The 27,518-nt window shown below is 38.0% G+C and overlaps 1 protein-coding gene across 2 annotated transcripts in view; it reads right to left on the bottom strand.

Annotated features, from left to right (window-relative positions):
• The window catches only part of ths (thisbe), a 92,442-nt gene that overhangs the window by 22,553 nt on the left and 42,371 nt on the right, over window positions 1–27,518 (bottom strand). The window contains exons 1-2 of one of the 2 annotated variants that reach the window (XM_089261448.1): window positions 13,448–14,198; window positions 10,273–10,396 (exon numbers count right to left, since the gene is read on the bottom strand). In XM_089261448.1, coding sequence (XP_089117574.1) covers window positions 10,273–10,396; window positions 13,448–13,483 — 160 coding nt within the window. In that variant the 5' untranslated portion in view covers window positions 13,484–14,198. Of the gene's footprint in view, window positions 1–10,272; window positions 10,397–13,447; window positions 14,199–27,518 lie in introns of those variants that run through there. The other variant, XM_089261447.1, reaches the window with a different exon arrangement.

Genomic DNA, 27,518 nt, shown 5'->3' with positions numbered 1-27,518 from the left:
AGCAGCTCCACGCGGATAACTCTATTAAAAATTATTGAAAGCATTATTTTATGGCAGTTTCAGGTCTTTGATTGCTTTTGCCAGCGGAAATCGCTTAATGGTATTCCAAGGAAACCATCTCGATAGTCTCTTGGCCATCCCTGGGCCTGTTGACGGTGCGATCAACTGGGTGGCCTTCACACCCACCATAAGAAGCTTACGTCAGTTTCCCCGTTATTGGTGTTGTTATTGGTCCCGCAATTATCTGCTGCTGCAAATGATGTGCCAATTGTTTGCCATCAAATGGTCTATTGCCAACCCCTGCTGCCGGCCTCGCCAGCCATCAGCCCCAATTCTCGATACTTGCGCTCCCCAACGCCCAGAGCCAATGGGGTAATTGCGAGTATTACAAATGTTGAGCCAATGTGTCGGCAGGCACGCATTGTCATTTAGTCTCAGATACGAAAACGTAGGGAAAAACGAATGTGAATGCCACTACGTGAAGGTAAGCATGAATAGAGATGCGAATGACTTCACAGTGATTGTGAATATGAATATACATATATATACATATGTATATACATATATACATATGAATATCAATGAAATGTGAAAAGAACTTGAACTGTTTGTCTATGAGCTTGATATATTGAATAGTTATATTGTAAATGGAATACATATTGCCTTTAGCTATTGTAAAATATTTAATAATAAATGTATAAATATATAAAAATATATTGCATTTAATTATTGTTGAATATTTAATAAAAACGTTTGTTAATATATAATTAAAACATTGCATTAAATTATTGTGAAACAATAAAGTAAATATTATAAATAATGAATAGAAATATTGCATTTAATTATTTTATAAAATACAAAAATATAAATTATAAAGTACAATTTGCGATTTGGACTGTACTAGCTCAGAATCCTCTGAATAATCAGGCTTAGCTTATTATATTTTACCAATTGTATGTGAGGCCTTGAATTTGAATGTCCGTTATTTAACCTGTGTTAAGTAACTAATATCTAATAATATTTTTACAGCTACGACATGAGCATTAACAGTAATTTCAAACATCTAGTTTCGAATAATAAGGAGAACAAATATAATTTAAAGACATTTAAATGACTACTTCCTTTATCATCGTGATCTAATCATTTCTCAACACTGTCATTTGTTTGGGGCATACCTGGGACATTTGTTATTTATCCGTCGCGTGCAGCGCCCCAACGAAATGTGCCCCACACAAATGCCAGACACGCAATTTTCGTTAACCAAACAACAAATGGCAAAAAGAGCAAATATGCCCGAAAACAGACAGAAATCGACGTCCGCCTCGGCACATTAACAACTGGCTAAATACACATTTTTTTTCTTACATTCGTATGATTAAAAGGCTCATTTGCATGTGGAAGGGGAATCAAACTGCTTCAAGTGCATGATAAAAATATGAAGAAGAAGAAGTTGCCGCCTCGACCAAGACCGAGACCGAGACCCGGCCTGAATTCAAACCATGCAACAGCAGAAGCCCATTATACGGTTGTAGTTGGGTAAATGTTGTTCTATATAGAGTAGAGCTCCAAAAAACTCCAAAAAAACACAGCTGCACGCGATGCCGACGTCAACTTTACGTAATTGGAATCCCCAGCTTAGCAGGGGAAAGAAATAAAGAGAAAATGCCAGAAGAACGGGACGTGTCTTCTTTTAAGAGGAAGAGGGACTGGGGAGGCAACCCACCTCCTTTTGATATTCAGTCACTGGCACCTTTTAAACGAATTGATTTACTCGTACAACACAAGCCAACTGACAAATTAATGCATTTCCGCTCTCTGGAGCTTTATCATTATGGCTGCCAACCCAACCTGACAGCTGTCAGCGAGATGTTGGCCAATCTTAAGCACATAAATAGGCTAGATATATGTTACAATTTCGTATACACATGATTTATAAATTTTTCCTTTATATATGTATATATATACATATATATATATATATATATATATATATATGTATATATATACATATATATATATACATATATATATATATATATATATATATATATATATATATATATATGTATATATATTTTTATTTTTTTATTTATTTTATAAGTAAGAAAACTCTAGTCGAGAAGTCGACTAGATACTACCTTGAATCAAACTAATAAAAACGCACATTTAGTATGGCTAAAATTGCAATTTCGATATACTTAAAAATATAAATGAAATAGAAAACTCATTTAATTAAATATATGAAAATTTTAAAACAATTAAAAAAAACTTCGACCCGCTCTGGATTTGAACCCGAGTCTTCCCGATCGAGTGCCACGCCTTTTATCACGACGCCACCTCACTGCTGCAGCGCCATCTGGCAAATCTAAACCAAACTAACTGTTGATCTTATTCTAAGAATGTGCTAGAAGAAATTTCAATGTATGTAGCCGCTGCACGTGCGTTTGTTAATTGGCCAAACATTTTGTTATTTTTTAACGTCAATTGACTTAACCGAATTTAATGAAACTTTCAGCATATGATCTACATATTCTATTGAATAATTGACAAATTTAGAAAAAATTAAAAATCATTCAAAATTAGCTACAGTGGCATATGCCTTGATAGATAATGTTTTAAATTGATAATAAAATATCGGGAATAGTTATCAATTTTTAAAGCTAATCTCGACATCCACGCTGTATATATGGTCATTTAAAAAAAATCAAGTCTCTAGCTTTTATATCTTCCGACGTGTTCAAACATACGGACAGACGGACGGACAGGGCCAAGTCGACTCAGCTCGTCGCCCTGATCAAGAATATATATACTTTGTGGGGTTTGACACGCCTCCTTCTGCCTGTTACATACATTTTAACAAAACCGTTATACCCTGATTTAATGGGTTCAGGGTATAAAAATTGTTGGGAATTAGTATTTAAGTATTTTCCGATCTTAGATCAGGCAATAAATAAATACGAATGCAAATATAGTTTTGTCCCAAATTTATCAATGCTCTGCGTTTTTCAATGTATGTGTCACCGAGCAAAACTATTTGTTTTCTTTTGTTTGGGTTCAGGGTGAAAAAATATTAGAATAAAATGTGAAATTTAAGATAACTTTGTATGATATTACAAAGATATGTTACGTTTGAAAACAGAAACAAGTAAGACTGCTCGACTAGGAGATACTCGGAACAGTCCAAGCTGATATTCCTATCATTCTGCATATGCATCAAAATTAAATTATTCAACAAATAAAATTTCATATTATTGCCCACACTGCAACTACTGCGCAGTTAGAAGAGCGCGTTCTTATACGTGTTTGTGTATGTATGTGGATTGGAGGGTTCAGGTATGTCCTAGTCTAGCAGTCTCGACTAGAGCCTTCTAACTTCTACTTGTTTAATCTGAGACATGACAATTAGAAAGATTCTTTTCTAAAGATTTACCCTATATAAAAGATACTCATGTAGTCTCGGTCAATTGTTCACTAAACATTCGTCTAGTTCTTTTTATGTGAATAATTAAAGCCACTTAAGTCTAACATCTCCTTTTTGTAAGCTCTGACAAAAAGGAACAAAACACACGGTTTTCTAAACATGTTTTTCCAATCGAGATATTTTCTCATTTCCCACACAACTTCGTGAAAATGCCTATCTCATCTGAACACAAATTATTCATGGAACTTGAAGTGTCCACCGCGTCTCGATTTTGTACCAGCGTGTGCTCGATAATAATGACGATAAATGCTATGTGGGGAATTACGTACAATTTAAAGGGTGTTTAGGGATCAACAACAGGCGGCAGACGCCGTGTTCGCCGCAAGATCAAGACCAAAATGAGAGTTCGATCCTCGCTTTTTGTCGGAGAGGGAGAGATAGAGATAGAGAGAGTGAGAATGGGAGAGAGTGAAAGAATATGGATGTTTAGAAAGACTACATACATATATGTATGTATTTATACATATATATTTATAGGCTGCATTCCCTTTTGTTGTTGCTGGGAGTGACGAAAGATCATGTCCATTAGGTCGTCTGCAGGCAGTTAATGGCCTCAAAAAAGGGTCCACAGCGGTGGCTGCTGCGCTGATGGCTGTTCCAGTTGAGATTGATATGTTTTTCAACCGATCATATCGCACTGATTATAGTTTTGTGGTTTTAATATTCATGTCGATTATAACGCAAAGTCGGCTTAGCCAACAGTTTACGACCCTTCCTCCCCCCTTCTCGCTCTCTCTCTCTATTTATATTCATCTACCTTTCTCTGTCTTTCCTTGATATTTGTTTGATGAATTTATTGCGCCGTTGATCAAGCGTCGATCGGCGGCGTTTTGTTTTATCTGTCAGCCCTGAGAGCGGCATTTCTTTTATTCCACAGCCGAGCCAACTTTCTGGTTTGGTTCTGCTCGTAAAGTACACTATTTAATGGTTTGGAGTGTGCTGCAACTAGGCATCAGATCGCCTAACTGATTTTCATGTGGTTGATTTTTTATTGATTGATCATAAAGCAGCAGCTGCTGCCACTAGTTTTATTGGCATAACTATTGGCCATCGATGCCAGATGTATTTTCGATTCGTATGGACGCGAAGAGTTGTATCACTAACCAGAGAGGCTCTCTGGTTAGTGGTTGTATTTATCTTTTATAAAATATGGCATTGAAATATTAAAATATATTGGACGAGGAACTATAGTTATTCAGGAAGCAGTCTCTAAGATGAAGCAACCGATTTCAGGGATTCGGTGAAATTGGTTGAAGAACCATTTGCAGTCTATATCATGATGCTCAAGCTCATATTGATTGTGACTATTTCTCCATGGCATCCAATTAATTCTACTTTCATACAAGTGTCAACAACTTGGTTCGATATCAGCCTGTAAAAGCAAAATGTTTCTCACGACTATACAAAACTCACGTGGAACAATTCTAAGAACTTTTGATTTCAATGCATTGACTAGCTGAGGAGACTGTAACAGCTCCTTTGTCAGTTACTATTGGAGTTAAGTGCGTAATTGCTGACAAGGCAGCTCCTGCCAGATCAAAAATGCGATCGCTCATTACCGATTGGAAAACCGAATACGAAAAATGGAGATTGAAGAACAGCGCTTTGAAGCCATGCCGAAGATCAGAGCTGGCCCACTGTTATTTAAATTCAAGTAGACAAAATGGGAGGGTGAGAAGGAGAGAGAGATAGCGAGAGAGAGAGAGAGAGAGAAAGAGGGAAGGTGTAATGAAGATCGAAGGAGATGGGGCGATCGAGAGGGCGACACTTGAGGAACGGTAGTGAGTCTACTGGACACAGTAATAGTAATGAGTATTTCTCTTTCTTGTATTGTTTGAGAATAGAGGAAAACTACATGAAATTGGCGCTTAAATATTTTCCTGGCACTGTGGGAAACAATAATATTGAAATAGAGAAACGAAAGAGGAAAGCGTATTTGAGTCGCGGCTCCCTCCTGCTCCCGCCTCTACCCTACTGCTTACTTAAACTGTAAACTTGATGGCCACTTGAGTTGTGAAGCGTTAAGTGGAAATCAATGGCGGGTCCAAGGTTTTCGAGGGCCAGGTTAAAAAAAATCGAGTGAAGCAATTGACCAAAAAAAAAAAAAACCGTCGAACCTCTGACTTCATTTTCGTTGTACGACTGACGATCGGCAAGCGGTACACTTGTTCGGCTTTGTTGTTGACCATGTTTTCTACTTCTCCTTCCCTCTTTTAACTGTTCGGTATTTTTTCTCGAGTTTCTAGGCGGTAGGTAAAAAATGCATCTGAGATTCTTTACGTTGTTGTTGCTGTTGCTGTTGCTGTTGTCGGCGGCTCTTGGAAATGTGTTTGTGCGCAACGGAAATGCATTTATTTGTCCACAACTTGGACAGCGTTTAATGAAGTGACCGCCTCTCGACACCACACCGAACCACTCCAACTCCAATACCAATACCAAAATTCATACCAATACTCCAACTGCAAGTCCAAGTCAGGGCGTTAATTGATGAATCTGGTTGGGCAGGTTCAATGACTACCCCTACACCTAAAACCCCGAGCCCTAACCCTACCTGTGCTCGCCATGTGCTATTTCTTGGAATTTTCACGGCATGATTTCCTTTTCTCAGTGTACCAAACGAAAAAACGAAAACAACAACAACAACTTTTCTAGTTATTTTCATGTTAAACACATCTATTTAAATTTTAATGATGTTTGTAATGATGGTGCTAAATATTTCCCACATTATTATCACCTATCAGCTATCGTCAGCCACGGCCAACAGCCAAAGTCATTCATTAAATATTTTTGGCTGTGCCGTCTTGCTCATCTCGTCTTGAATCGATCTGCTGTATATCTTCTAGAGTTGATGTGACTTACTTGACATTGAACTTAGCCTTCACACAGATTCTGAAACACTTCATGGCACGGCGATGCTTTGCTTGATACAAATTTGCCTAGTATTCCAATATTTCTTTGCAGACAATATTATTTCGTTAGACTTGAAGCGACGAATTGAATTTGTTCTTGTTTTTAAATGAAAAGTGGAAGCTGATAAATGTTTTTGAATAAGATAAACAAATTCTTAAAGCCAAAGGCCATTTGAATATGGTAATAGAATTTGTGTACATTGTCCTGAATAATTCCAATTTTGTAGAGCTGTACAATTGAAAAGTACATGAGAATTATATGAGGGCATGTTTCAATCGACCAATGCTTAGTGAAGATCTACGATTTAAGTATTCGGCATTAAGTTGCTGTGATATTATATATAATGCTCAAACAGCTACAAAAATAGAAATACAAATATAGATTTTGGAGATACATTAAATATTTGCTGAGCATACTTCCCTTTCGGGCAGCTCTGTGGAATTTTTGCAATTGCTTTTGTATATTTGCAGCTGTGATTGACCGTTGAGGCTCGACGAGCTGTTAAACATTCTTTATAAACCACAGCAAGCACGCATTTGAATAAGAGGAGAGGACTCAAAGACCTCCATTAGAAATCTGTTGAACACATAAGACAATTATCATTGTGGACATGGACCGAACCCTTGTCTATTATTTGATTAAGAAATTATCAGACAAGAACTTATTACAGCAGCTACGCTCTGGGGCGGAGGTGTTGATTGGGCAACGCCCTGGACACCGGACCAAATGTTGTTGTGGTTATTTCAGGGAGAATGGGGGTAGGTGGGAATAATAACGTTCTCAAATTTATGGGCGCCCATAATGAGCCATAAAATGTTTTTATGGCCAAGGGGCAAGTAGCCCTAATTTTACTATTGCTACCCTTTCGACTCGCGATCGAGGTAAATGCGACCTCAACATATCTCGCCTTTAGTCCGCAAATTAAATCATGTGATTTATTGCCGGGTTTCCTGATTTTCCCCGATGAAAAGCGCTGCAGTTGCGGTTTGATGCTTTGCGCGGATCAGATGAGTAGGATGGGAGAGGAACGTGCCGGTGTGTGGAGGGTCGTTGATTGAAATGTCAAGATTCATTAGGCACGAGTTTAATTGCGTCCCAGCACAGGAGCGGCTCAACAACAGATGCGGGTACTGAGTAAATACTCGAGATTGATTGATGTAGATAAAGGACAAATGTTTGCATATATGTATCTGACCAGGCATAAATTTATATATGTATATATTTTCATGCTTATATACATATATTCGGTCTTTTCTATATCCTGTAATTACATCAGCAACAATCGAATATGCATCTTCTTAGTACACACTACTCTTTTATAATATACGTCCTGTCATAGCTACCCATTATTATTATTATTGGCTGCTTTAAGTAATTCCTGCTCAACCGAGTCAGAATTTGTAAGCCGTGAACAGTTATTTCGGATGGGAGAATCCCGGCAAATTGTGTGTGCACAAGTGCACATCGGGCTTAACCCAGCTGCCAGCGGCTTAGTGTTGCATAGAACATCATAAAACCCGAACCGAGAGATATAGTTGGCCGTGTACATAAATTGTTATTCATGAAAATGCTGAGGCAGCTTGGGTACCCGGGCATGTGAGCTTCCGCCTGAAATACCACAGCTCATGCAAATGATTGAAATAGTCCGGGATGCATCCGCAGTGGGCGTGTGGATTGACAAAGGAATTTTTCGCACATTAGGCATAAATGCTGTGGCCTTTTCCCTTTGGCCTGCGACTTTTCTATGTACACAGATACAAATATCTATATTTTTTGTAAATACCAGGTGAAAATTTTCACGCGCAGCTTGCACCTGTTGTGTGGCATTTGTTGTGCTGCTTGAAAATGTGCAAAAACACGACGGCGACAGAACAATGGGCGGTACTTTAGAGTATATTTAAGGTCCTGCTGGCATAGCTCGCGCTGCGACCCTTCGAGCCGCTATCCCAGTTTTTGGAACAGCTGCGGGCAATCAGCCAAGCGGCCATTGGGTCATTCGCCCATTTAACGAAGGCATTCAGGCAGCCGGGCTGCAATTAGCCACGGCCGGACTACGAAAATTGACCTGCCCAGTGAAAGTTACGCATTTCGATTTATTTTTTCGTCCGTCCGTCCGTCTGTATGAGTGCGTCGATCTTAGAAGTTACAAAAGCTAGACAGCTGAAATTTGGCATGCATACTCGTGTATACCATACGCAGACGACTTTGCGATAACTTTTTTTTATCGAGAATAATAGAAAATTTGACTTTGTTTTTTCAGTCTCATTTGAACACTATTAGATCTGGAAATTTACCGTGTATATACATATGATGAATACAAACATTTTGTAATTTACAGATTTTGGATACCACGCCCCCTTCGCCACAAATTGTAAAATACTAGAGACTTGTGCTTTGGAATGTACATACATTGGAACATTATGATTACGTTCTGAAAGTTTCATTTAGATCGTACGTCTAGAAATTCAATTATTTAACAAGTCAATTCTCATAATATTGCCCACTGTGCAGCGCAGCCCAAGCACAGCCGCTACTTACTGCGCAGTTAGCAGGGCGCGACCGCGTGAGGTGGATGCATATGTATGTATGTGTGCGTGCATAAAAGAAGTGAAGAATGATAAAATATCACCTTGCAAGGTTCAGGGCATCTCCTAGTCGAGCAGTCTCGACTAGAGCCTTCTTACTTGTTTATTTTTATATTTCGCTCAACTCGAGAGTCCCATAAAGTTGGCAATTTAAGCGCCAAAAGAGAGCTCCAAAGCCTACCAAATTAATAAATTTGGCTTGAGATTTAGCGAATTGGGTCTTGCGTTTGTGGCAGTTTCAAATTAAAATTGCAGAGCATGGAAATGTTGTATTCTGTTCTCCATAGAGTCTAAAGATACTTTTGAGTGGGCTTTGAAAAATGCTTATATCTTGTATTGTAGATAAATAATAAATACCTCATTATTATTTCAATATCACTTTATTTGTCAGGCAATCAGTCAGTAAATCAATCAGGCAATAAATGTAATCCGTCAGTCGGCCAATTAATCACCAATCAGATCATAAGTGTGATCAATCAAAAAGTCTGGCATTAATAATTGACTTACTCAATCTAGCGATCAATCAGTCAATTTGTTAATAAGTACGTGAATCTCAGGTCAAACAGTTAGTCCGACATGAACTCATTCAATCACTCTGCAGGCCAGGAAGTTGTTAATCAATCATATTCCGATTTGTGTTCTGTTTGCTAAAACACTGACTATTAAGTATGCATGGCGCATCAATCCACGGCACAGTTGCACTTGTCGAACGGAATATGAAGGTTTTTCTAATTTATGTTGCCGATTTGACAGATAGATGTAACATAATTGATTGACAGTTTAAAAACGTCTGAGACCCAACAAATAAGTGAGAAACATATTGAACAATATGTTGACTTGATTGTAAATGTAATGTCAGGCTTTTGGTCAAGTGACTTGCTGGGTTCGGGAATGACTGGAGAAGAGATGAGATGCTTCATTGTCATGGAAATGAAAGCAACAACAATAATAATAACAAGTACTTAACATTGTTGATGAATGTCGTTGTCGAATGTTATTGTTAGTGAAAGGTGGTCGGAGAAAATGTTAACTTCAAAATGTGATGGCATTTCCTACAAGACAGTCGCGTTATAAACAAAATTGCTTGATGGAGAGCGAGTGAGAAAGAAAGAGACAGAGAGAGTAGGGGTGGGGTGAGGGATTGGGAGAGAGGACATAGAGAGAGAGAGAGAGAGATAGATATATAAGATCTGTGTAGTTTTATTTTGTTGTATGTAATGTTTGTATATATGGGATTCGAACCCTTTTAGCTTCAATAGGTGGGAAGTTGTAAATTGTAATTGATTTAGTACTTACGAATCTGTGAAATGTCTGTCACTGAGACTGTTCCTTCCGCAGCTAGGTGTATGGCTTTGTTGTGTGCACACTGTGACATTATTACGTAATCTTCTACTGTACATAATGCACCTGAAATCACCACCTGAATGGGACGGAGAGTGAGAAAGAGAGATGGCATTAGAAAGTGTTTGCTTTATCAGAGGCGCTCTTATCGCACATATCTTGCGTATCTCAAAAAGCCAATCAATAATTGTATCTAAAACAGATACAACAACCTAAATTGCATACTAGTGTTTACACCTTGTCAAAATGCGACTCACACACACCCGCACTCACACACAGACACGCTCCCTCACAAAATCACGCCTTTTTTCGACTTCCTCTGCGTTTCCCTCCCTCTTTGGGCGTAGCTCAGTAGTCGCCTGCTGGTCCATTTATCATGTTTGATTTGTTGTCTCTTTTGTTGTTATATAACATTCATTCATAATCGCGTTTTCGATTTGATGAATTTATTGGATTTTTTATACACAGCGTGGCGGCGCTTGTTGCTTTGATTATTGTGCCAGGTCAGGTAGTAAATTATGGGGCAAACTGGATCCTAGACTGTCAGAGGCAAACATGTTTTAAGGCTCATCTACAGCCACATGTAAATTGTTATCATAATATATTTGTGGATTGAAAAATGTGCGCAAATATTAGAATGAGTTAGAATGGATCAAATAATACATGTGTATTTCATAATTTGCATTTCACATACTTAAATAATAAATATTTACTCGATTTTCTCAATATTAAGCAAGTGTCCAATTGACATTTCTATTAAATATATATATAATTATATTAAATATATGTACATATATATATTTAAACTTCTCAACAATAATCAGCAGTTCTCGAGTCGATGCCAAAATTGTTTGCCTCGCTCTAAATATTTTGGTTTAGTTATCAATAGCATATAAATGAATTAAAAATTTCGATGTCCAATAGAACCTTCTATCTCCTAAGACTTTTTGCGCACCGCGGTTGAAATAATTGCTTAGCGCCACAAGAAACCCCTCAAAACGCCGACGACCACCCAAAGCGGACGCCTTCTTGGAGCCTTCCAAGCACATGTTAACCACTCCAGAGCGCACTTGACTTCAGTCAAGGCCTCTCGAGATTGGAAACGACTTCGCTTACAGCCTCATTCACAAGTAGCTTCCACAAATTAGCCAAGTTTCAAATAATCGAAATCTATTCGTCGCCCGCTTCTCGCTTCCCGTTTCGCTCATTGGCTTCCTCCTAAACAGAGACAACATGATATATAACTGAAACTGAAAACGAAACCTATCGAAATCTTATCGCGCTCTTTGTTATGTTTTGGGTGGTTAACGGTGCGGTAGAAGAGTACGGAGGTGGGGGAGGCCATCTTATTGCCTGAAAATTTACGCTTCGCATAACCTCGTTTTATACTTCACTCCATAGTGTGTTCCCAAGCATAGTTAACGCTACTTCAGCACGGTTCAAGATACCAGATGGGACGAATGGGTGAAAGAGTGTGGGTAGGGGCGGGTGGTTGGTAAAACGCATTATTTTGTAATTATCGACAGAGTTCTAATAAATAAATCGAGTGTGCGACGTACACCTAAAAATATAACAAAAGCTAAAGAAGGAACGTCGCAATGTTTTGATTGGGCTATAATATTTTTCCTTTTCTTCTTTGCTTGTTTTCGTTAGTAGGTTGATGAAATTATGAATGAAGATAAGGTATGACACAAGACTTGAATGGGTGTGTAGGTGGGTATGTGTGTTAGAGTGTGTTGTTATGTGTTTGTTGTTAAAGCAAGTGTTTGTGCTTGTCGTTGCCCAAGTTGTTTGAAGTGCTACCAATATTGAGGCCCATTAAGAGAAACATTTCAAAGGCCAGGCGGGTATACCTTGCATACCCTATAAAAGGCGTGGTCCAACGATTTTCAATCCGCATATGTCAACACCATACCAATTATATTTGCAACTACAAATCTTATTTTGTCGGTTATGTTTATTTGTAATTTACAGATTTTGGATACCACGCCCCCTTCGCCCCAAATTTGTAAAAAACCTATTTCATACATTTGAACATTATGATAACGTCCTGAAAGTTTCATTAAGATAGTACGTCTAGTAATTAAATTATTCAACAAATATATTCTCATAATATTGCCCACAGTGCAGCGCAGTCGCTGTTTACTTCGCAGTTAGCAGAGCGAGGGCTTATGCGTGTGGATGCATGTGAATGTATGTATGTGTGCATAAAAGAAGTGCAGAATGATTAGAATATCAGATTGGAGGGCTTAGGGTATCTCCTAGTCGAACAGACTCGACTAGAGCTTTCATATTAGTTGATTATTCTATCTGAAGAGAATAGTCTAGTCATAATAGCTTTTATTTGTTATTAAGACTTAGTAACAGTATTCTAGTCAATAATATGAATTTTCATCCGAATGTTTTTCTGGGTTGCTAAAGATCATACGCTCAATTTAGAAATTTGTAAGAAATGTGGAGTGGATCACAGTAACTTATTTCCAACTGTAGCTAATGGAGATTTTTATGCCAAATTCTTTAGATTCTAGACCAAAAAGTCATAACTCTTTTTATACCCTGAACCCATTGAAAATGGAAAATCAGGGTATAATGGTTTCATTACGATCGTACGTCTAGAAATTAAATTACTCCAAAAATAAGTTCTCAAAATATTGCAAACACTGCAGCGCAACCCAAGCGTAATCGCCTATATATGCGTGTGTGTGTGTGTGTGTGTTTGTTTGTATGCGTGTGTGTGAGTGTGCGTGTGTATGTGCGAATTATTATTGAAATATCAGTTGCTCGAAGGGTTCAGGGGATCTCGTAGTCGAGCAGTCTCGACTAGAGCTTTCTTACTTGTTTTTTTTTTTTTTTTGTCATACATTATATAGAAAATGTTAGTATTGTAATAAATAACTAGAATTTTGTTTTCAAAGTCGTGATTCCTGACTTAATCGAATTAACGGTAAATAGTATCTATAAGGTGGTAGTATCTAAAACTTGCAGAATATTCTAGAAAGTAATCATATTTGTATTTTATTTTGTTGTTGTCTTTATTGAAGCTGTCTATATTGTAGTTTCCGCACTTCAATTTGATTTAACACTATATATGTACTTTTATACATATCGTTTTGGCTATAAGTATACTTACAATAAAAAAGAGCAGTCTTTTTAACTGATTCGACATTCATTCGGCGATTAATGTACATAATTTTAACCCATTTACTGCCAGCTGAGCAGCAAATTAAAATTTCGTCCTGCTTGCGGTGTTGCCCACGGCCACGTTTAACAATTTGCCAACGCCGTTAGATAACGCTGACATTGAGGTTTCACTGAGAGCTGGGGGAGCGGCAAAGTGGGCGTCATCAATAGACAAATCCGATTGCTGTTGCCAGGAATTTCAAATTGATCGCGTTCGATCGCTTGTTATTTATTCTCGCCAATTGCTGTGTGCTCATGCACAAAACTAATAAAAACAACAGCAGAACAGCAGCAACAATTTCAGGCGGCACAATGCACAATGCACAGACACTCATACACACCACACACGGGCTCGGGACATTGGGCGGGGGGAGGCTAGGGCGCGAGAGGCGCTTCCGTTTCCGCTTTGACAAACAATTCGCAGCGGCTGTCACGTATTAATTTATTTTGTTTTGCTTTGTTTTTACTTTAATGAACTATTTATAGGCGCTAGCGTTGCCACCTGATTCGCAAATGTGGCGTGCGTAACGGTGAATTCGCGAGCGAATACGAAATGCTGGAGACTGTGCCAGCGAGTGATGAAGACAGAAGGAGACAGGTGGAGACAGAGCGTGAGCGCGTGCGACAGAGAGAGAAAGAAGTCCGCAGTTGAGTTGGCAGCGACGTTGAACGTCTTTGCAGGGCGATTGAATTATCGAGACTAACCGAAACGAAACGTGCGACATTTTCTTGTTGCTGTTGTTGTTGTTGGATACGGATACGGCCAACAGAGCAAGCGACCGACACTGGCAGCACCCGCGGCAGAGGCAGAGCCAGCGACAGCAACAGAGGCAGCAGCAACAGCAACCGAGAGTTTGTGGCAGACAGCTGCACAACAGACATGTTGCATGTCGAGCCCCGCAGCATGGCCAATGAGAGTTTGATCCAAAGAGAACCTACACACATCATAAATATCTGATAGTTTATATTTGTTTCAGATTCGATATTTTTACTAGGTCAATATATGAAAGTAATCAATGATCTATTTTTATTTTATTTATAAATTTTAGTTTATAATCATATTATTATTACTATTGTTAACATAGTTTTTTTAAACATATTTTTGTAATATCACAGATTGATGTTTATTTCCAAGATAAGCAATAAGCGAATGTTTTATTGTAAGAAAAACAAAACTCATATTGTATGCCAACCGTTATCATGTAGGAAAAATTACAGAAAATGATAGATTGCATGTTTAATGCTTTATTAATTTATTTGGCTAAGCTTTAATTCAATTCAAATCTTATCGAGTCTTATATAAAACCTTATCAAAATGTGACAACCCGCACAACCTAATCGAAGTGCCCAACCCGAAAGAGCATAGCGGACAGCTTAACATTTTGATGTAGCATGCGAGAAAACCTATTTAACAGCTATGCTTTACAGCTAAGACTACAGAATACGTAAATATAACAGACCTGCTGGCATCGAACCTGTTGTATGAGCGTTAAAAGCAGCAGCGGTCGCTACTGTTGTTGCGATGTGACTGAACATGCGCAAGCGCTGTTAAGCTAAATGTTAATGTAAAGTAAAGCCGAAATTACGTTAGCGATTGAGAAATGGTTTTTTGGTTATTAATTTTGTGTTAGGGTTAAGGGAAATAGAAAATGATTGAAACCGCCATTATGCAAATAAATACAAATTGTTTAAATTTAAACTATATACAAATATTATTGTACGCTATTAAATTAAAATTTACATTAATTTGTCGGAGGATTTATATGTACTAAAGTGTGTGTATTAACATGAGAAAATGATATGCTTTTATTTTTTGCACCAAGAATTTAACTTATTTAATTTAACTCAAAGACCTATAAATAAGCGAAATCCAAATAAGTTATCTTTAGAAGATTTTATGATATTATTGATATTTGTTAGTGAAGTTTTTATGGTTTCAAATAATCAGAATGACTTAAATCTCATGAATGGTCTCAAGGAATATGTTGTTCTTACTCTACACTTCAACAAATTCAATAAAGCAAAGCAAATCTTAAAGTAATTTTGTTGGAATCTATTTCCCTTGTTTGAATAATAAAATATAAAAGACAAACTTGGAAATTCGAGTTTTATAGAGAACTATTTTTTTTTGTTCCACCCATTAAAATCATCCATTAACACATTTCGTGCTACATTCCAAATGGGATACAATAAACTCGGTGTCCTATGGACACGCGCTTCTCATTAATGAAAACTGCAATAGTTCCGGATTGTACATAAAACTGGCGAAACGCCCACGCAATAAAAACAGGGAGCAACCCCTAACTGTGTGTGTGTATGTAAGTATGCGTGTGTGTGTGGGTCTGTGTGTAACAGTTTAAAGCGATTAGGGTCAGAACAAAGGAGGGCCCGCATGCAGGAACTTCCGCTATGTCTGCTAAATGTGTTTTGTGTCTTGGGTCTTTCGTTCTGTGTCCTGTGCCCTATGCCTTGTGTGGGTGGCAAACTCATGGCTCAGGAAGTTGCCGAAAAACCTTTGATTGAACGCTGATTGACAGTGGCTGAGCAGCTCGCAAAGTGTTCCATACACTGCAGCAACTGGCAATCCTTGTGCGAAATTCATCGACATGGACATGCGTCCACCTTCATTGTTCTGCGCTGCCATTGAGCACTTTCTGTCACAGCCCCTCCCTAGAGCTCTTCCTCCTGTACGCCTGCCCCTTTCCCAGCACTATGCCCACTCGGTTCGTCCTTGTAATCCTCGATAATGGACTATTGTCTGGGCAACTGCTGGTTGACGTCTGGCAGTGTGACAAGCGCTGTTGCGACAACAACAACTCCTGCTTGCTTCTCATTTCAATGATTCCTTCTGTTGCCCTCCCTGATCTGGTTAGCTGACTTCCCTTGGTTGGCTGATTGGCGGACACTCGATATTGGATTGCCCCCTTGCTGTGAGGCCGCAGGAAATAATCTCGAACCTTATTAGCAGAAGATTAACTATATTATCAAATCTTAGACTCAGAGTTACAAAAAAATCTCTCTTTAATGTATGTTTCTATGTACAATATACCGTAAAGGTATATCAAAATGAAATGAAAGGAGCTGCTCGAGAAATTAGCATGCATATGGAGAGTTCTATAAGTCATTTCCTCATATTAATTAGGAAAGTTGTGGGTCAAAATATTGCTTTTTTCTTTTCTATTTTTTCTTATATTTTGTTATTATTTTAGATATTTGTTTAGCCCAAAGAGGGCGTTCAAACAATCTTTAATGTTTAATTATGTTTTCATAATTGCCAAGGCCGTAAGTTTCTATTTGATAATAATACATTGTATATATGGTACTCAATAAAGCTAGTAGGGCCAAGTCTCATATCGAAGAGCCAGTTGCTAAAAAAATATTTGTCGAGCCCATATTTGCACTTTATTTTAGTTTCAATAATATGCTTCAAATCTGAAATAATTTATTAAATATAATAAAGTCTAGAGTGGATGATTAATAAGATTGCATGGCTGTAATAGCTGCATAGATCTTTGAAACGGTTATCGATTATAAATATGCTTATCGATAGACAAATGTAAATGCCATATCCAGCAATGAATCAATCAATCACTTTACAATGAACGCTCGGCTTTTTGCCTTTGGTCATTGGCAACCCCTGCAATTATCAAGGTTTAGTTTTTATCAGATTCTGTTTCTGACCGCGCCGAGTCATAAAGGCAAGCGACATGGCGCTTAGGCAATACGTATGAGTAATGCGCAATCTTGATAGTGAATAAAAATATAATTAATTTCCCAATCACTGCCATTATTTGCACTACATCTATGTCGAACGCCGACCCATCTGATTTGGCTAATCCATCACAGAGCTGACTTATTGCAAAGGTCAGTTAGCTACAGGTTAGTTAATGGTCAGTATTACAGGTAACCTTATTGAGAGCTGTTGCCAGGTGACTAATTAGGCATGATTACTTGCAAAATTGCAAAGATACCCTCTTTTTTCCTCTGCCTCCCGCACTTTCCCTTATCGTTGGTGCTGTGTCGTCACAAGAATGTGAGTTACGACAGCCAGAGATTAGATTGTTGCACATATAAACAAAACTATGTTCAGAACGTTCTATAGTAAGTACTCTAGTTTTGCATTCCATCGTTGCCAAGCAAGAGTCGAGTGCTTGTTTTTCTGATAGAAATCGGAACTGTGGGTCCCTTTCAAGTGACACCATGTGCCATCATAAGTTGCCAAAACAATATTAGCGATGTGAATGTTATGTGGATGGAACACGCCCTTCCTTATGTTCCCGGCACTTACCTGACGGGGAATCCACGCAAAGCGAATAACAAAAATAACTCGTGACTGGGAAACAAGTCAAATCAGTTTTATCACTGGCGTTTGGCCTAAAGCTCAACCACTTTATAGTCCTTTGATTTCAGCTGAGTAAATCTTATCAAATAATTTGCAGACTATGTCAAGTTTGGTGTGTGCACCTAGGTATATAAAATATGTGATTTTAGTTTAAATTTTTGCTTTTTTTCACTTCTGTTTACGAGTGCTAATAACGCAATCCACTCGCATACTCCAGAGCACGATGACTGGACAAACATTCTCGAGTGCAGGCAGTCGTATAAACAAACTTAACTGAAGGGTCGCCAGCTTGTTTTATTCCTGGAATATTAAACCCAAGAGCTCCCTGACTAGTGGCCCACACAGACAAGTGCTTCAAGGCTTCAAAGGGCTATAAAAAGTCTGCATTGCTCCACTTGCTCCACTTGCTTTTGAAATATTACAAATGGTTGTGGTTGTACTCAATTCTTTAAAGCAATATATTGCAGCTTAAATATTTGTTATTATGTAAACCGTGAATTGTTTTTTGTGAATATGAATATATGTAAAGTAATTGGAAGAGTCGGCCTAGCAAAAAGAGCTGAAGTAACAAGTAAGAAAGCTCTAGTCGAGACTGCTCGACTACGAGATCCCCTGAACCAATCGAGCAACTGAGCACACACACACGCATACAAACAAACACACGCACACACACACACACACACACACACACACACACACACACACACACACACACACACACACACACACACACACACGCACACGCATATACAGGCGATTGCGCTTGGGTTGCGCTGCAGTGTTGGCGATATTATGAGAAATTATTTCTGGAATAATTTAATTTCTAGACGTACGATCGTAATTAAACTTTCAGAACGTAATCATGATGTATAAACGTATGTGTATACCGAAGCTCAAGTCTCTATATATATTTGATATACGACTTCTACAAAGATGAGTGTGAGGGGGTGGATATAGAGGCGGGGGGTAAATAACAAAATCCGAAATTGTATTTAATACGTCTTAATATATATTTAAAATTTGGACACTGTAGCTATAATGATGTAGGAGATATAATTTTTTAACTGACATTCGATAAGGTTTTTTATCGATAAAAAAATATCGGAATGAGTTATCGCGTTTTAGTGATAAACTCGATATGCGCGCGATATATACGGACATTTTAAAAAAAAGTTGAAGTCTCTAGCTCTTATATCTTCTGAGATCGACGCGTTCATACATACGGACAGACGGACGGACGGACGGACGGACGGACGGACGGACGGACGGACGGACAGACAGACGGACAGGGCCAAATCGACTCAGCTCGTCGTGCTGATCAAGAATATATATACTTTGTGGGGTCTGCCACGCCTCCTTCTGCCTGTTACATACATTTCAACAAAACCATTATACCCTGATTTCCCATTTTCAATGGGTTCAGGGTATAAAAATAAGTATCTGGATAGGCTGACCCATCTTAGCTGACAACAGCAGCAGGAATAGATGATTGAATGATTGCCCTTTGCATACTCCTTGCATTCCATTCAAGCAATATATTTAGACCACTATAAAAGTTACCGGAGATTTCATCATACTGCTTATGACATACTGAAAATGATTGATAAGACAGAAAATTTTCTATAACTTTTTTTTTGTTTTGGCTGCCCGTACTCTTATTTCTGTTGATATTCCGACTCACAGTTTTTTGCTTTCCTCGAAAACTTAGCTGATTGGATATAGTGAAAGGGAACATTTTTGCGGATAAGCTATGCTATAAATAATTTACTGAATATTGCATATAACAAATTGATTAATTTGTTGGCCGGACAATATCTGAAATGTACTGCTCGTAAGTCCAATCATCGAACTAATTGGCCTTGTGGGCGGCTGGTTTTGCGGTTGTGCATTTTCACCAAATTGCCTTGCCAAAATAAAAACAAAAGCCCCGAAAAGCAACAAAACATTAAGATAACCCGCTATTTAAAAGCGCAGCTTATCGTCTAACTAATTGCCTATACCCCCCCCCCCCCCCCCCCCTTTCCCCCGCCACCGTCTCTTTATCTATCTTTCTTTACAAGTACAAGTACAACAACAACGACCCACAACCACAGTGGCTGGCGTTTTGTGTGGCCAAGCCCACAAAAATTGTTAGCTTTTTATACCCTGAACCCATTGAAAATGGGAAATCAGGGTATAATGGTTTTATTAAAAGTATGTAACAGGCAGAAGGAGGCGTGGCAGACCCCACAAAGTATATATATTCTTGATCAGGGCGACAAGCTGAGTCGATTTGGCCCTGTCCGTCTGTCTGTCCGTCCGTATGTATGAACGCGTCGATTTCAGAAGATATAAGAGCTAGAGACTTCAACTTTTTTTTAAAATGTTTGTATATATCACGCGCATATCGAGTTTATCACTAAAAAACGATAACTCATTCCGATACTTTTTTATCGATAAAAAACCTTATCGAAGATCACTTAAAAAGTTATATCTCCTACATCTTTCAAGCTAGAGTCTCCAAATTTAAAATGTATATTAAGACGCATGTCATACAATTTCGGTTTTTGTTAAAATTTACCCCCCACCCCTAAATCCACCCCCTCACCCTCATCTTTGTAAAAGTCGTATATCAAATACTAGAGACTTGTGATTCGGTATACACATACATTTTAACAATATGATTACGTTCTGAAAGTTTCATTACGATCGTACGTCTAGAAATTAAATTATTCAACAAATAAGTTCTCATAATATTGCCAACACTGCAGCGCAACCCAAGCGCAATCGCCTGCATATGTGAGTGTGTGTGTGTGTGTGTGTGTGTGTGCGTGTGTGTTTGCTAATTATTATTGAAATATCAGTTGCTTGTAGGGTTCAGGGGATCTCGTAGTCGAGCTGTCTCGACTAGAGCTTTCTTTCTTGTTATACCCTGAACCCATTGAAAATGGGAAATCAGGGTATAATGGTTTTGTTGAAATGTATGTAACAGGCAGAAGGAGGCGTGGCAGACCCCACAAAGTATATATATTCTTGATCAGCACGACGAGCTGGGTCGATTTGGCCCTGTCCGTCTGTCTGTCCGTCCGTCCGTCCGTCCGTCCGTCTGTCCGTATGTATGAACGCGTCGATCTCAGAAGATATAAGAGCTAGAGACTTGAAATTTTGTTTCCTAGGTCCGTGTATATCACGCGCATATCAAGTTTATCACTAAAAATCGATAACTACTCCCGATATTTTACTATCGATGTATGTATGTATGTGTGCCTAAACGAAGTGTAGAGTGAGTAGAATATCAGATTGGAGGGTTCAGGGTATCTCCTAGTCGAGCAGTCTCGACTAGAGTTTTCTTACTTGTTTTTATTATTATTTTGTATGTATTTTTTTCTTTTTGGCAGAATCGTTTAATAAAGTTAACTATTTAATTTACTATTTCGACTTTCAATACTCCGTTAGTGAGTTTGTAAGCCACCAAATGTTAAGGTCTGGAAGGATATATGTCACGAAAGCTATAGAAGTGTAAGTATTTCCTAGTTCGAATACTAATTAAAGAGGTTTCAATAATTTTAAATTATTTTATTAAATAATCAATCGTGATATAATAGGAAAAAATGTTAAGTTAAAGAAAAGCATATCTGCTATGCGATATCCTAAGAGTATTTGTAGTTCGCTTTGGCATTGTTAGCTACTATTTCTTGTTATTTATTTGGCGATCGTGACAGCAAGTTGGCAGCTACGACTTTCAGCCATTTTAACTTCGTGCCAAACGGATGACTGCGATTGACTTTTGCATGGAATTTCGTTTCAATAATCTCCGGAACTGCCAGAAAGCGCGGTGTCCCGTGTTATCGACATATAAATCAGTAATACATCCGGGGCTTGTGACGATTTGTTTGTACTTTGGACCTTCTGGTCAAATGGTCAGGCAAACGAGCTAGAGAAAAACGATTAGCACTGTTGTGAAATCGCCAAAAATAAAACTTGGACTTTGAGTCCATGTATTGACTTCTATTAAGTTGTTGATTTGCCAAAACAAAGATAATCCCTAGTAATAAACGGAATAATTATTTGGTCAATAGTATACAAATTATAGATTTTTTTTGTAATTAAATAAATGTAAAAAGAATTTTGAGCTTTTGACAAGTATAAACTTATATCAATTAGGCATACAATTATTTGGAATTCTTGAATGTGCATTGTCAATAAATAAATATTTAGATATTAACTTTAAATAATCTTTTCAGTCTTGGTTTAGTGACAACTTAGCCGGTTCTCTAGCTAGCTGTTTTCTTTTTCTTAGTTTTCGATCTGTGTTGTCTACATTTTTATACCCTGAACCCATTGAAAATGGGAAATCAGGGTATAATGGTTTTGTTAAAAGTATGTAACAGGCAGAAGGAGGCGTGGCAGACCCCACAAAGTATATATATTCTTGATCAGGGCGACAAGCTGAGTCGATTTGGCCCTGTCCGTCTGTCTGTCCGTCCGTATGTATGAACGCGTCGATTTCAGAAGATATAAGAGCTAGAGACTTCAACTTTTTTTTAAAATGTTTGTATATATCACGCGCATATCGAGTTTATCACTAAAAAACGATAACTCATTCCGATACTTTTTTATCGATAAAAAACCTTATCGAAGATCACTTAAAAAGTTATATCTCCTACATCTTTCAAGCTAGAGTCTCCAAATTTAAAATGTATATTAAGACGCATGTCATACAATTTCGGTTTTTGTTAAAATTTACCCCCCACCCCTAAATCCACCCCCTCACCCTCATCTTTGTAAAAGTCGTATATCAAATACTAGAGACTTGTGATTCGGTATACACATACATTTTAACAATATGATTACGTTCTGAAAGTTTCATTACGATCGTACGTCTAGAAATTAAATTATTCAACAAATAAGTTCTCATAATATTGCCAACACTGCAGCGCAACCCAAGCGCAATCGCCTGCATATGTGAGTGTGTGTATATGCGTGTGTGTGCGTGTGTTTGTTTGTATGCGTGTGTGTGTGTGTGTGTGTGTGTGTGTGCGTGTGTGTTTGCTAATTATTATTGAAATATCAGTTGCTTGTAGGGTTCAGGGGATCTCGTAGTCGAGCTGTCTCGACTAGAGCTTTCTTTCTTGTTATACCCTGAACCCATTGAAAATGGGAAATCAGGGTATAATGGTTTTGTTGAAATGTATGTAACAGGCAGAAGGAGGCGTGGCAGACCCCACAAAGTATATATATTCTTGATCAGCACGACGAGCTGGGTCGATTTGGCCCTGTCCGTCTGTCTGTCCGTCCGTCCGTCCGTCCGTCCGTCTGTCTGTCCGTATGTATGAACGCGTCGATCTCAGAAGATATAAGAGCTAGAGACCTCAACTTTTATTTAAATGTCCGTATATATCGCGCGCATATCGAGTTTATCACTAAAAAACGATAACTCATTCCGATACTTTTTTATCGATAAAAAACCTTATCGAAGATCACTTAAAAAATTATATCTCCTACATCTTTCAAGCTAGAGTCTCCAAATTTAAAATGTAAATAAAGATGTATTTTATACAATTTCGGTTTTTGTTAAAATTTACCCCCCACCCCCAAATTCACCCCCTCACCATCATCTTTGTATAAGTCGTATATCAAATACTAGAGACTTGAGCTTCGGTATACACATACATTTATACATCATGATTACGTTCTGGAAGTTTCATTACGATCGTACGTCTAGAAATTAAATTATTCCACAAATAAGTTCTCATAATATCGCCAACACTGCAGCGCAACCCAAGCTCAATGTATATACGTGTGTGTGTGTGTGTGCGTGTGTTTGTTTGTATGCGTGCGTGTGTGTGTGTGTGTGTGTGTGCGTGTGTATGTGCGAATTATTATTGAAATATCAGTTGCTCGAAGGGTTCAGGGGATCTCGTAGTCGAGCAGTCTCGACTAGAGCTTTCTTACTTGTTTATACTCTCGATTCGTTTGTTTAACTTAATCTGCTTGTCAAACAATAAAATAGGTCTAAGATATTTTACAAGCACTTTTTTTCGTTGCCACCTAGTGTTTAGTGTTTTCAATAAACAACCCTAACTGCTTGTGAAATTTTCATAAGAATAGAAGTTACAGTATTACAAACACTTTCAGTGAATGATGATTTGCTACGCGAGACTCCATTAAGAAACCAATTTCCAGATTTCAAAGCCTTGGTAATAATCGCAGCAAGGAAAATATGATTTATGCTTTGTACAATTTTTTAACGGAAGCTTAAAGCTTCATTTTTATTCCCAACATCTATAAGATGGGCGAACAACCCAGGAAGTGGCACCATAAATGTATTTAGCTACTATATATAGTAGACTAACAGTTTTTATCGCGAAGTACTTTTTTCTTGAGAGACAATTGGAACCATATCCACACCGAACTTTATATATATTATAATTTGTAAAAAGGTTATCCGAAAAATAGATGTAAAGTCCCTGTACCTAATCAAGAACCTTTGATTCTATATATACATATATCCGGCACATCAACCGCAATTTGAAAGGGCTCCCATCAGACAGTCAATTTGCTTATATTTATCACCCAAACTGCGTCAACTGGCCAAACACTTATTTATAATGGTATACTGAAGAGCTGGTACGTACGATTATATATACTTAGAGCGCAGATTTATGGCCTGAGTGGCGGCCTAATTGAAATCATAAAGATTGTGCGCGTACAAATCAAAACAAATCGTAAATAAATCTGAAAAATTTAATATATATAATTGTATATATCTCGTTCGCTTGATATTTATTGTAACACGAGTTGAAAATTCCATTTGACCAGTGGCACTTGACGATTTGGCTGGCTACTATCGGCCACGTTTGATCCGGCACCAGCGCTACTGACGCCTGCATTGAACTTTGGCTATGCATCGTATATTTAGCACCGTCCCTGGCGACAGCTCCACTTATCGTTGATCACATGGCCAACAATGGAATGAAAGGGGCCGGTGCTTGAGTTTCTAGATTGAAAGAGCTAATGAGCATTAATTGATTTCGAGTTCTGTTCGCCAAACACGCAGTGTGAGATTTATGAGACAACAAGTTAAATATGATATACATTTTGTACAGGATCTTGCGGTTTCCCTTCCGTACCTTCCTTTTGCTTACATACATTTTTGCACTTTGCCATAATACTGTTTGCCCACCAACCCACAGTGACGCTTACTAATTTTTGGTAGCACAACCAAAAACCGCAAAGTCAACCAAATAAATCCCACAACAACATGTGTTAAAGTGCAGCTGACGCGTGGCCGGTGGGCAATTCATGTTTAACAAGTAATAAAAATGATTAAAACAAATCTAAACATCGACATCGACATCGACATCGGCCCGGTACCGGCATCCATTTGTTAATCAAAATTTAGTCAGACCATGCAATATGCAAATATGTGTGTGTGTAGCAAACAGCTCATCGTACAAAGTAATCAATAGGACGGAATCTTAAAACATGCGAAGGGATTTGATTTGGTTGTTTAAGTAATTACATAATTGAAAACCTCCCTATTAACAGTGGTGCGAAATGAGATTGATAAAAATTACAAATTTAAGTAGAAATAAATTCTAATAATACTAACAGTAGTATGGTAAACTAATTTACATTTACATTGTTATATTGATATAATGTTATACTGTCATACTGATTTCATATTTTAATGTAATACTGCAATACTGTACTGTTAAGCTGTTATATGTATATTTAAAATGTAATATTTTCTTACTCCATTGTACTCCTAACCGTTTATTCAATTTTTGTTGGGGCTATTCGTAATACCATTAGCTATAGCAGTACCCAACCTATACTTTCATACCATGCTTGTTGATTTGTTGTTACCCTCTATGCAACCCTTGCTCTGACAGTCTCTTCCGCTTTCACGTTGCATGTGTCATGTTTCTCACTCCTTTCTAAACTTTTTTTGGTCTTTCGGCATTTCCATTTGCCATTTTCTAACGGAAATGTGCGCCAAAATGTTTGCGTGCTCGCGAGTTATGGATATATATATATATATATTTCAAATATTTGTAGCTACTCGCATACACTCCTATACACACATATGTATATATGTACGTATACATTCATATGTATATAAATATATATATAAATCTCTTTTTGCTGAGTATTCATATATATATATATATATATATATATATATATATATATATATATATATATATATATTTATATACATATGAATGTATACGTACATATATACATATGTGTGTATAGGAGTGTATGCGAGTAGCTACAAATATTTGAAATTTAAGAAAGCAGAAAAATCCATCATGAAAGGGCCATTGCAAGGGTTTAGGGTTGCGGGCCCCCGACGCCTGCAAACGGGGCACCAAATGCGTCCATTGAACTGCCGCGAATGCAATAGTCAACAAATGTTTGTAAAGAAAAATATGTATATATATATACGTAAGGAGAGTGAGGCGAGGTGGCCTGATCCAACCCAAGACAAGCAATCTAGCACAGATTTATATAGCCCGGGTAGAAAGGCAGCCTATGTCTCCATGCACTACAGAGGAAGCGGAAAGACGCGCAACTTGCGACTTGTGGCATACAAAAAACAGCGCTCCACAGGACACGAGCTAAGACCGCAGCAAGGAAGCAAGGAAGCTGTCAAAAGGCTGGCAACCCTGTGGCTTTTGTGTTTCATATTGGTTGTTAGTCTGCCAAAAAACGGAAACGAATTAAGTTGCCTTATGCGACAGACTGGGGCTTCAGGACGACGAAATGAAATCGATATGCAGAGGCACACCCAAGCTTGAGATACAGATGCACACAAATGCATACCCGATTCAGATACACATACGATACCCTCATATATGTGAGTGTCCTTATGCAGATCCGTCATCAACTCATGCCTACATGAACGGATGAACGGATGATGGCTCTCCCCCTCGCTGTTTAATGTGGCGAAAATGTAATAATGTAACAAGCGCTGAGCAGTCTTGGATTTGTGTGTTTATTGCACCACATTATTCACAAGTCGATGGACAGCAGCAGCGGCAATTATTGCAAAAGCGGGCACAACATGGCGTATTGTGAATATTTCTTCATACTCGTCCAATAACTTACAAGGAAATTGATCTACAAAACGGCAGTAATAACCATTATAATCACTATAAACGTGGCCAGAAGCCAGAAATAATGAGTACTTCGATTTGAGCGATGTGGCATTAACGAGACGTTTATGAAAGACAAGCGAATGGGCGAGGCATTGGGTAGCTGGTGTAATTTAATAAATAGTTTTTGTGGAGGTATAACAGAACTTTTTTTAAACTTATTCTGATACATGTTTTAATATTAATACAAATATTTTTTTTTTTATTTTATTTATTTTTTTTATTAATTTTATTAAGTTTAGAACCACAAAAAAGAACAGGACCATAACAACACAGGGAGGTAAATTAATAAATGAGCCGAAACCCATATCGAGCTATGGGGATATTAAAATATGGAGGTTTTACTATTGTCCAATAGTTTTGGCAAATCCTTGCCGCTTGAGTCGTCGTAGAGGTCTGGCAGGTAATAGACCTCTTGTAAGTAGGTTACGGTGCCTTTGCAGTCTATCACTGTACCTGCTTGTATGCCGGCCAATCTGTTCTTCGACAGTATGCAGCTTTAAATCCTTGTGTAGTGTTGATCCGCGTACATA

The sequence above is a fragment of the Drosophila navojoa genome, chromosome 5 (genome assembly GCF_054131105.1).
Source record: "Drosophila navojoa isolate 15081-1374.11 chromosome 5, UAZ_NAV_1.0, whole genome shotgun sequence".
In the NCBI taxonomy this organism is placed as follows: Eukaryota; Metazoa; Arthropoda; class Insecta; order Diptera; family Drosophilidae; genus Drosophila; species Drosophila navojoa.
Note: the sequence above shows the minus strand (reverse complement) of the source record. Positions and strands in the feature narration are given on the sequence as shown.